This window comes from Sceloporus undulatus, chromosome 6 (assembly GCF_019175285.1).
Source record: "Sceloporus undulatus isolate JIND9_A2432 ecotype Alabama chromosome 6, SceUnd_v1.1, whole genome shotgun sequence".
NCBI classification, from domain to species: Eukaryota; Metazoa; Chordata; class Lepidosauria; order Squamata; family Phrynosomatidae; genus Sceloporus; species Sceloporus undulatus.
In genome coordinates, this window is record NC_056527.1 from 84,747,403 (window position 1) to 84,759,791 (window position 12,389).

Consider the following 12,389-nt stretch of genomic DNA (forward strand, 5'->3'; position numbering starts at 1 on the left):
TCTACACAGCCATTAAAGGCACAGGTGCCATCTCCAGTTTTCATTCTGGCAACCCTACTGAACAGTTTTCAAGTGTCGTTCCAAACAGAGTATATTTTGATAAGCAATGTTTTCCTATGTACCACTGCCAGTGTCATTATAAGCCCTGCTCTGAATAGTTAATAGGCGGATCTAGGTTTTCCACCTGTTGCTGTTGTTTCCTAGAAGAGACTCGGACCCATTGCTTGTGCATACACCCACATTTTAAGCCTATTCATGCATGGTTGTTCAAAACACAAGAAGCTGGACAGAAACATGGTGGCATTTGGAAGATTTCAAAAACTGCACTAAAGGCTTGCTGGATTCAGCAGTGAGCCCTCAACTTTTGACCTCTCTCTAATAGCTCCATGCTAAAGAAATGATAAGATGTTGAATTACTTTGATGTTAACACTTGTAGCCTGGGGGGAATTTTAATTAGATGCAGCTATGTTCTTTATTGCCAATATACCATTTTTTAAAAAAATATTTTTTTCAATTGTCCCTTTCTCCAAAATATTTATATTTTGGCAAAGGTGTGAGATGAAGCAAGGCAAGGGAAATGAGGCAAAAGAAGGTTGCAGATGGAGTGGCAGGGTACAATAGAGGTAAGTTTAAGGTGATGGAAGGTGCAAGAGAGGAAATATGGTGTCACAAGATGAGGCAAGGAAGGGATGGAGGGTAGGAGGGAGGTGCAAGGTGTGGAGTGAAAGAAGCAAGACTGAGGAGCATATCCAACATGCAAGCTGAGACAAGAAGAAAAGAAGTGCAGTTGCAGAGAGAGGCTGCATCTACACTGCAGAAATAATCTAGATTGACACTACTTTAACTACTTTATCCATTCTGTATACAGTGCTGTGCAAATTTTCAGCACTTTATAAATAATAATAATAATAATAATAATAATAATGTCATGGCTTTCTGCTATGGAACTTTGGGAATTGTAATTTTGGGAGGCAAGAAGTCTTCTCTGGCCTCGTACAGACAGGCCAAAATAAAGCTGCTTACTTATGGTCACTTTGGAGGTATGCTGTTTAAATGATGTGTGTGTCCTAAGAGTCTGGAATCCACACCAAAGCCATGCTTCAGTCCCTTCCCGATTAAATGTTCCTTCGGTCCCCACGTTTCTAGCATTTCAGAGAGTGTGATGCTAAAAATAGTTCATACCTTGAACTCTTACATTTGTTGCATTCACAGTCCCTTGGTAACTTTGCCTGCCCCTGTTCTTTGGATGCCTAAACTCTATTTTTAAAGGTTCAGCTGTAACGTTAAATTCCTGCAATGCTAGAAATGTGGGGACTGGAGGAAAGTTTTTATTGGAGGAGAGCAGAATTCTTATTTCGGTAGACAATGCCCTCATTTCGCCCCCCTGTGGTTACCCCTACAGTACAAGGCTCTGGGGCTCCAGGTTGACTTAGCCTTCCATCCTTTTGTAGGTTGATAAAATGAGTACTCAGCTTGTTTGAGGCAATTGGCTAAGACATAGTAAACCACTTAAGAGAGTGCTTATGGTAGTTCACTATGAAGCGGTATATTGTTATTGCTGCAGTGTTCCCTTCTGGGCCTTAACCCCACCATCCAGGACCCCTTCGCTTACTGTGTCAAGCAGGGATCCATCAATGCAACACAAAAATGAATGAAATGGATGACAGCATTGGGGAGGGAATTGTTGAGAAGAGCCACGGATCTCTCCACTGCTTTGGGAGATACATGAGCAGGTGTCCACAGATGGCAACCACAGTCAAAAGAGGAAAACAACGTGAAAGCAAAGAGTGCAATGAAATAAAATATAACTTTTTAAAATCATGCTTTTCAGTACTCCAGTGCAACTTTACTGAATGGATAGATGGAAAGAGGTAATATTGCTAGGCAATTGAATGCTATGTGTGCATATACTGACCCAATGAGATATTGCAAGTCAAATTAACCCTGAACAGTAGTGTCTTCAACAATAGTGAGAGACAGACAGAGCTTTTGCAATTTCTACCTCACAAACATCCTCTGGGCCTTGGTGCTTAGGTACCCCATGCAACTGGTATAACTACACTGCAGTGTTGAAGGAGTCTTCCATTGAAGAAGCCTCCAAAGAGGCCTTGCTTTCATGCTACAGCAGCCATGAAGTAATAAAACTAGTCCCCCTTCCCCACATCTCTTGGATTCCTTCATTCCTAGATGGCTTATTTGCCCCTTCTCTAATTCCTGAAGAATTAAGGGCTGTCCAAAAGCCATCAGGTTTGAGGTGGATCTGGGATCTCACAAGTTGCTTGTCACTTGGAAGAATTTTTGTCGGAGGAGCCTCTAGCACTTGTCTGGTTTCCCATCCTTTCCCTGCAAGGGCCTTGAGGCATTTTCTGAGCTCTGGCTTGTGTAAGAGCAAATCTGTCAACATTTGGACAGGCAGGCCCCATCGTGGCCTGAAGGGGGACCAACCAAGTGAGGAACATCCATCCAGCACTTAAACAGAAATTCCTCATTCCTTCACTGTGTCCTCAGGGCTCACACTCCTTCACTTGGGGAAAAAAAGGCCCACTATAAAATTATTAGTATTAAGAAGACAGGTTTGTTTCCTAGACATGGTAAGAAAGTACATTTCTGAGTGTCTGGATCAAATTCCAGAAGGGTTGCTTCACACCTTACAGAGTTCTTACAGAGAAGAGAAGTTTCCCTAATCTTTTTGTTTTAATACGTTTATTTAATATATGCCACCCTTCAGAGAGCCAATGTAGTATAGTGGTTTGAGCATTGGATTATGACTCTGGAAATCAGGGTTATTTTCTCCACTCAGCCATGGATACCGATTGAGTGACCTTGGATGAGTCACACCCTCTCAGCCCCAGAAAACCCCATGATAGGTCCACTCTAGCATCATCATAAGTCAGAAACAAAGGCACACAACAGGAACAACCCTTCAGCAAAGCATCCAGGGTTGTTTAAATAAGATAAAATACATAAATGGAATATAACAACACACTAGAAAAGACAGAACATATAACATATGAAGCTGGGAAAGGAAAAATGTCTTTGGAATTTAAGTTATAACAATGATGGCCCCAGGCAGGTCTCTCTGGGGAGTAATTTCCACAGTCACAATGCCATCATTGAGAAAGTTCTCTGTTTGGTCATCACCATCTGCTTAACCACAGACTATTCAGGCATGTGAAGGGCAGCCCCTGAAAAAGACAAAGCATGAGCCAGGTTGATGTGGGAGCAGGCATTCCTTCAGATAGCTGGATTCTAAGGTAGGTAGGACTTTATAAAGTAAGCACCAGCACTTGATATCATGTGCTCTTAATATCATTGAATCCCTTCCAACAGTCACTTGACCTAGAAAAAGTGGCTGTGAAAATGTTTTTAGTTTTATCAATGCAGGGTTGCCATTGTTGCATTCTGTTGTTGCTCTATGAATGAAAGATCTCCATGAGCGTTGGTCATATCATTAAATACCAAAGTTAGATTCATCCATGTCATAGTATTTTCAATTTCTATGCATGGTTGTGAAAGTTGCACAGTGAAGCAAACTGACAGGTAGAAAATAAGTTCATTTGAAATGTGTTGCTGGAGGAGAGTTCTACAGATGCAAAGAAAAATAAATGGGCCTGAGAGCAAATTAAACCTGAAATCTCCCTAGAAAGAAAAATGACTACATTGAGGCTATTGTACTTTGGTTGTATCATGATGCAACATGATGCGTTGGGGAAAAATGGTAACTGGAAGGAAGTAGTGACATCCCTAGTGTCACCCAGTGCAGCCATTCATGGTGTCACCCCCCCCTTGACCTCTTCCCATTTCACACAATACAGAATCTTTAGCAATGCTTTTTTGCATTAATGATACATGTTAATCCTAATTCCCATATACCACTGAGTATAATGCTAATAGTTGTGACATAAACAACTAGCAAAATTTAAATTATACCTTCAAATTACAATATCATATGCACAACCTAAATGCATTTACATATGCATAGTGAAGATTTGTTTAAAATGTGATGTTTTTAAAGAAAATCTAAAGAATATATATATTTAAAAAATCAATTAAAAAAATAAAACATTTAAAATGTTGAAATTTGAAATTTAAAAAAATCTGGGGCCTCTCCCTTTTCCTTCCACTGAGCTTCACCCCACTCCTACCATGTTTTAAAGCATTTTAAAGGGAAGCAAATGAATGGCACTGCCCATTTCTGCCAAAATGTAGGTGTTGGAGGAGCAGTGGTGTCACCCACCCCTTTTAGGGTGTCACCTGGTGCGGTCTGGATGCGGGGCGTGAAAGCCTTCGATTTCACAAAATGTCTAGTCAGTTATGGTTTGTCTGAAGGGGCAAATGTGGCCTGTGGGGGACCAGTGTGGGTGGGTCACCAGCCCTTCTATTGTTGCCCACCCTTATTTTAGGGTAAGTGTAAAGCTAAGCTCATCTCAGATTCTTCAGATCAGCATAACAATTGAGATATAAATCTTGTTTTATATAATTTAGAATGATCCCTATGCTGCTGCTTCCACCCAGTGAAAGCATCCTAGCAAAGAAATGAGATGGGAAGCCATTTCGACAGCATAAAGGGGAGAAGGGTCAAAACGCTGATGATGCGCACAATTTAGGCCAAGAACAGACTACTAGATATTTCTAGCTATTCTGAAAAGCCGCTATGGAGAGCCCATTCTGTGTTGTGTGGAATACATGGGATATCTGAAGATCACTCAGACTAAGGCTACTATAACCTTTGCCCTCAAAAATTAACAAGACAGGCTAATGTCTAATGCCTTCTCTCCATCAGATTCTGCCAGCGAAGATCCCACACAGGAATGACCTGGGGACACATCAGACAAGCCCTAAGTGATTGTCTCCTTCTCTTTCTATCCTGTTTACAATACAACAGCTTTTCCTCAAACAGAACTTCCCCCCTCCCCACTCCCAACACACCCCTCGATGCTCCTGGCTGTTGTCAGTTATTTGAGTCAATTTATCAGTCTCATTCTCTCACCAGAGCATCCCAATTTCTGCACCTGGACTAAACAAACAAATAAATGCAGTTGAGGAGGTGGGAATCAGAACATAAACATCAATGTCCATTGGTCTATTTCATTAGAAAAGCAAGGGAAATTTGTTCTCTTTGGAAATCTGACCTAAGGGGTCACCAGGATGTGCATTTGTTCACTTGACCACCCTGACGGTGTTCAATTCTTTTGCTTTGCCAGGACCAGCCCTTAACAGTATATTTAGAATTAGGGGTGAAGCGTGTAAATTTCCCTAAAAACTATTCCGGAATATGTATGACTAATCATCTCCAACCAGGCTCTCTCCAGTTTGTGTTGGACTGCAATCTCCATGTTGGTTAGAAATGATAGTAACCATAGTCCAAAATGTAAGACAGAACAATCCAGTTCCAATTATACCTTTGAGACAGACTGGGAAATACTGTATGTGTGTGTGCCTTCCATTTGCCTGTTGACTTATGGTGAGCCCATACATTTCATAGGGGTTTCTTACTATATCACTACACACTGCTTTTAAACCATAGTTAGAGCCAGAAAAAAGTGGCTTTGGCTATACATATCACATGCCGCTGCCTCCAACCTGTAGCTGCTGTGTCTCCAAAGTGCGGTTAGTGGGTCCCTTTTCATAGGCAAGGGAAACCCATCAATGACCTCCCAATAAAGCTATAATTTCCAGATGCAAAACATTGCTACCAGGGCAGTTGCGATGTTGGTAATCACATTGTGTCACTGTCGCCTCCTCTCCTCCTGCCTCCCCTCCCTTCTTATACACGGATTTTTTTATACACGGATTCAAGCATACACGGTTTGAAAATGTTCAAAAAAAGTATAAATTTCAAATATCAAACCTTGATTTTCCATTTTTTATAAGGGACACCATTTTGCTATGCCATTATATTTAATGGGACTTGAGCATACATGGATTTTGTTATACACAGGGGATCTTGGAACCAAACCTCAGCGTATAATAAGGGTCCACTGTATAATGAATTTGAAGTTGCTAAAGCAGGGTTGATACTGCATTTTAACATTTTTTCCTGAATATTTCCAATTTTTTCCAGCAAAAAAAAAAAAAGGGGGGGGGAGTGGGAACATTTTCTGTATAGCTTCCGTATTTCTAGAGATTTTACAGTGCTCCTGTGCCATATGTGGGCTTGCCATATGCAGACTTGAGGTGACCTGGGCCGTACAGCAAGCCCTAATATGGTGAATGGGGCACGCACCCATGGCACCCGCCACACCACATGCCACAGGGACGCACTCCATTCAAACAAATTGAGTTCGATCTTACATAGAATTTTCCTTACACAGGGTGTATGTGTGTGTTTGTGTCTGGAATGGATCCCCGCGTAAGGCAAGTGTGCACTGTGTACATCCTCATCTGTGTGACACATCTTCAAATATTTAAGGATGGCCTTTTCTAGACTACATTTTCAGAACACCCAAATATATGGCTTGGTCACTGCAACTTCAAAAAGTTGGGTGTTCTGTGATTTGTAACCCAAAGAAGTAATTTTTCTTGCCTCTAGCCTGGTACCCACACCTAAAATTGATCAGATGGTGCCAAGCGAATATGCCCAGGAAAAGGGCTCTGCAATTTGGGCATGCATTAGATTAGTGGCCCTTTTCCCCACCAATCACCTGCCTGAACTATGAAGGCCAAAGTACATGGAGAAAGGCTTCTGAAGATTATCTTAACTGGCAAGCAGGGTTGTGTGAAAAACAAGGCTTTTAGGCACTCCAGCCTGAGGCTGCTGAGAGTTTTGAAGTTAAAACCAACACATTTGATTGGCGCCTCAAAACAAATGAGAGACATGAAAGATCTTTAACATCCCTGTGATATGTTCATCTGTAAAACTACAGATCTTCTGATTCTATAGAGTAGAGCTATGTCAATCTGCAATCTTTCTACAGTGTAAATGCACCCAAGTTTAGTCTATCCTGAAGCATCCCTGAACAGTTGCTGTGTGTGAACAGATGCAGGGCATGATTTTGAGTAAAACCAAGGGAAGGTCAGTGGAGTGTGGCAGAGAAACTTTAAGGTAACTTTGATATGCTGCAATCATGACTCCACCATCCCCAAGGCAGAACAGTTGGAGATATACGTTAGACATATTAATTTTTAAGCTCCATGGTGTCCAAAAAATGTAAAAACAAAGACCAGTAACAGCAGTATAAAATGGGGACGGGAGGGGGAGATTTGTGGCATACCTTTTGAGATACTGATTAGTCACTGAATTCAGAAAAGCAGGAATAAATTTCACATGGAAGACTTTTGCCTACACACAGACTGCATTTTGCCTGAATTGAGGGGATGGTGCAAATCAAAACCTTTTCATGCCCAGTTTGTGAATGCTTGGAGAGGCATTTGGCTGGCTGCAGTTGAAAAATGCTTTTTAAAAAAAGCGATGGAGCTTTGATCTGATCCAGCAAGGCAGTTTCTATGTGTATGATGTCTTGTGAGAGCCTAAAATACTAAGTCATTTCAAAATGCTTTCTTGGTATTTCAGTAATCTGAAGATAATTGCCTTTGAGGAAATAACATGGCATGACCTTCAACTGCTAATAGATTAAAGCGAAACGTGCTTCTAATTATTCAGCTACAGGTCAATCGGAGGACTTTCCAAATTTGCAGGAAATTACCTTTTCACTAATGTGACCAACTTTACATTTCTTGCCCGTCTCCGCCTTCCTCCTGCCTTTTCTCACCCTGTTTTCAACCCTTCCTGAGGTTTGAGAGCTCTTGAGAAATGTGGGACTGATATTTCTGATCTTGCAATAGCATTCCTTTATGTTGATCTATCTCAAATTCAGCCCCAACATCCTACCTGTAAATATTAAACCAACAGGTGAATTAAGGGTAATGCAGCATAGGACATGGAAGAGTTGCAAGATGTTCCCATGAGTATAAACCACGTTTCTTCCTTTATAAGGAATCCAGACACCAATTCTTTGCTTTTTCAATTGTTCTTGGTTTTTAAGTCAACGAAGTCAATACATAAGGAAGGAAGGAATGCAAGAAAAGGATGACATTATTTGTGAGAATCCAATGCATTTTGTGGGAATCCCAAAAAGGTCTTCAAAGGAATATCTACCTAGTTAGGTTCCAGGATCCCACCACATGTACTACCAGCACTGTTTTGTATACCAGGCAAACCGAGAGTGCCTCCAGATGGCCATCTTTTACTTACAATCATCATCATCATCATCATCATCATCATCATCATCATCATCAGAGGAAGTAGTAGGAAAAAAACCAGGAGGTTTATAAATGGAAGACTGTGTAAAGTTTCCTGTTTGAAATAGGATGTTGGCACAACTAATGGCTCATCCAGAACATCTTGAGTTTCATGCTTTGAGAATTCTCTTTGGCTGCAGTACCAGGTTTTCTGGGTGTTTTCATTACCTGAGCACTCCACTGCTTTCAAGAACCAGTCAGCCATTTACCCAGCACTATAAAACCCTTATGACAGGACTGGAGAAACTTTGGCCTTCCTGGTGTTTTGGACTTGAAATCCCATCAGGTCTCTCCAGCTCCAGCATCACCAAGAGGAAGGAATTGTGGGAGCTGAAATCCAAAACATCTGGACAGCCAAGCATTCCCCACTGACATTTCTACTGAAGTCTTAGGTTCGGATCTCTATTGTGTGGATATTGTTTATGGTTGATTCTCAGTATTACTTGACAAAGCGCTTCTTCTGGCATGATGGCCAAATTACATAACTCTTCCCTTAAGCTTATCCACCTGGCACCATCTAATATGTTTTAGACATAGGCACCAGACCATAGCTTGCAAAGGGGGGGCAGTCATGGTGAAATTATCACTGTGAGAATAATAGTGCTAACTTCTATAGCTTTTGTGGATTTTTTGGGCTATGTGGCCATGTTCTAGAAGAGTTTATTCCTGATGTTTCACCAGCATCTGTGGCTGGCATCTTCATTCTCTGACAGTGCCAGCCACAGATGCTGGCAAATCGTCAGGAATAAACTCTTCTAGAACATGGCCACATGGCCTAAAAAATCCACAAAAAAACTATGGATGCCGGCCATGAAAGCCTTCGACTTCTCCTTAGTACTGTTTTTATCTTTTTCAAATAATTCAATTCCAAGTCACTGTTACCTTGCTGAAACAGTGAATGAGACGGTTATTTTCTCATCAGTTTTTAAGGTATGAGGATATCACAATATAGCATGCTTTGATTCAGGTGGTATTTATAAAATAGTCTAGTTGGAAAGTGCTGCTTAAAAGATTGGTTAAAAACATGATAAAAGGGTTATAATGAATTTGTGCTGAGCTATTTTGCCTGATATTGATGTTGTCCACATCAAAGCAACATTTCTTTTAAAAGTTAGAATAGTGGTGCTCACCTGGAAGAATCTAGAAGATGTTCAGCAGCTTTAACTAGTGCAAAACTGAGAGCCCCAAAGTATCAACTGGCAGTAACGATCATGGATAGTGTGGGGAAGTTACTGTTTTGGACTACAACTTCCAGAATCTCTCAGCCAGCTGGTTGGGACATTCTGAGGATTGTAGTACAAAACAGCCATTTCCCCAAGCTCAGGGGAGAACCGTCTTTCTCCAGGCTAAACATACTCAGCTCCCTAAGTCTTTCCTCATAAGCCATGGTTTCCACGCCCTTCACCGTTTTGGTGGCTCTCCTTTGGACACGCTCCAGCTTGTCAACATGCTTTTTGAATTGTGGTGCCCAGAACTGGGCACAGTATTCCTGGTGAGGTCTGACCAAATCAGAATAGAGTGGCACTATTACTTCCCTTAATCTAGACACTTTACTTCTATTGATGCAGCCTAGTAGGATTGCATTGGCCTTTTTAGCTGCTGCATCACACTGTTGACTCATGTTTAACTTGTGGTCTACTTGGACTCCTAGATCACAAGTTGAACATGAGTCAACAATGTGATGCAGCAGGTTATAAAGCCAATGAGATTTTAGGCTGCATCAACAGAATTATAGTGTCTAGATCAAGGGAAGAGCTGTCCACATATTGTAGTTTGTAGAATTCAAAGATATAGCCATGTTAATCTGTGGAATCAGCACATAGAGAGATGTTGTAGCACCTACGTGAGAGAAAGAAGTTGGCAGCATGAGCTTTCTTAGACTTCAGTCAACATCCTCAGATGCATTTGTTGTTATTATTATTATTTAGAGAGATCTTGTAGCACCTTTGATACTAACTGAAAGAAAGAAGCTGGCAGCATGAACTTTCCTAGACTTGAGCCTACTTCCTCAGTCAGATGCATTTGGTGGAGTGGAAAGCCAGGGATAGACCTATATATATCCCATTGGTGTGTGAGGATGTCAATTCCAATTACAAATCCTTTGTGCGTTGAGACGAAGCTGGTCGTTAGTGGACAAAGGCATAGGAAACTGTAGTTGAGTAGTCCCCAAACTGTGCCCTTTAAGAGATATTGGAGTTCAGCTCCCAGAAGCCTCAGCCATTTTAGCCAATAGTCTGGGATTTTGGGAGCTGAAGTCCAAAAGCCCTTAGAAGAGCACAGTTTGGGGACCACTGTACCTAAGTGAATATAATCCTTGTGGGTCAGATAGGTATTGAATATAGGTTTTTTGGGGGGGATAGATGGGTTGGCAGAAAATTAGGGTGCAGGTAGCCGTTGTATTTTCAGGAAGACAATGGCTAACTTGAGAAGAAAAAACACCAATTTAGCTTCCACTTGAAGAACAACAAACAACAATGTGAGGGGAAGTTCCCTTACAGTGGTTCCCAAACTATGCCCTTTTTGGACTTCATCTCCCAGAAGCCTCAGCCATGTTGGCCAATAGCCTGGGATTCTGGGAGCTGAAGTCCAAAATTCCCTTCAAGAGCCCAGTTTGGGGACCAGTGCTGTAGTTTGTAGTTAGGCATCTTGCATAATGCAAACATGGGCTTTAATAAACAAAAGGAAGGCCGGCCAAAGCAGAAGGCCACATCAATTGTAGGGAAGAAAGAGGCAACATTGAACTTTTTTTCCCATTCCGCAGGCAGTGGGATAGACACCTGCTTTCGGGCAGGCGACGTCACAAGGGGGCTTTCGGCGAGCCGGAAACCGGAAGTGCCGGTTTGGGAGGTGATGACGTGTAAAGGCGCGCTTTGAGAGCCAGAGTCCAGACCAAGGAGCCTCTGTCGCTGCCGCCATGGAAGCCCTTTATCATCAGACCAATAAGTGCGTGTCTTTATGGGGCGGATCTAACCTTTGAAATAGCCAGGGATCGGGGTCTGGGAGGGAGAGGGAAAGGCAGGGGAACTGATGCAGGGATGAAGCTGCATCCGCACTGGAGAAATAACCCAGTTTGGCACCGCTTTAACTCTTTTCTGGCACAAGGCTATGGGATTCTGGAAGTTGGAGTTTGATATTGGGGGCACCAGACCTTCCTGACAGAGAAGAGTGTATCTCTGACAATGCTACAGTTCCCAGTATTCCCTAGTATTGAGCCATGGCCATTAAAATGGTGTCAAACTGGGTTGTTTCTACAGTGTAGACACAGCCCCTAACTGTCATGGCTAAATGCTGTGGAATCCTGGGATTTGTAGTCTGACAGAGAAGGGTAAATGTCCCACAAGACAACCGTTCCCAGAATTCCATAGCATCGAGCCATAGTAGTTAAAGTGGTGTCAAACCAGATTATTTCTGCAGCCTGAGTAAATAAACAAAGAATTGCACTGGGAGGTACAATGGTAACAGTAGGAGCCATAGGAGTTGCAGTAATAACACCAGCTATTTACATGCCATTTCATAATCCATAAACCTGTAATCCTTACAAACACCCCTGTAAGGTAGGCTAGTGTTATCTCCATATTGCAGGGCGAGACCAAAAAACCCCACAAAAAACTATGGATGCCAGCCATGAAAGCCTTTGACCTCACATTATAGTCTTTGCTAGTGAGTCCTTTCTTCTCATGATACGGCCAAAGCATGACAACCTCAGTTTAGTCATCTTGGCTTCCAGGGAGAGTTCGGTCCTGATCTGCTTTTGGAGCCATCCATTGGTCTTTTTAGGGGTCCACGGTATTCTCAGAAACCACATCTCAAATGACTTGATTTTCTTCCTATCAGCTCTCTTCACTGTCTTGCTTTCACAATCGTACACAGAAATGGGAAATATGATGGCATGGACAATCCTAACTTTAGTATTTAGTTATATGGTGTGTCTTTACACTTCTGGGCCTTGCCTAGTATAGCTAAATGGCAAGGCACCTGTTTTCACATGCTCATGAGGACATCCTCATGGGGTCATTGGGGTTTCAGAGGTTTGCTGCCTTAAGTTGGTCCAGCTATAGCCCTGTTCAGAAGCTGCTGTAATATGGCTGCCTATGTTGGCCCTGTACCAGCAACCCCATCCCTCATTTTATATTTGTTTGCAATAGAA

General features: G+C 42.1%; 1 protein-coding gene across 2 annotated transcripts in view; it reads left to right on the forward strand.

The window, feature by feature from the left end:
• The first annotated feature begins 11,043 nt into the window (after nt 1-11,043).
• Nucleotides 11,044-12,389, forward strand: part of GOSR2 (golgi SNAP receptor complex member 2) — a 16,117-nt gene continuing 14,771 nt past the window's right edge. The window contains exon 1 of one of the 2 annotated variants that reach the window (XM_042475834.1): nt 11,044-11,185. In XM_042475834.1, the coding sequence (XP_042331768.1) occupies nt 11,157-11,185 (29 nt within the window). In that variant the 5' untranslated portion in view covers nt 11,044-11,156. The remainder of the gene's footprint in view (nt 11,186-12,389) is intronic. The other variant, XM_042475833.1, reaches the window with a different exon arrangement.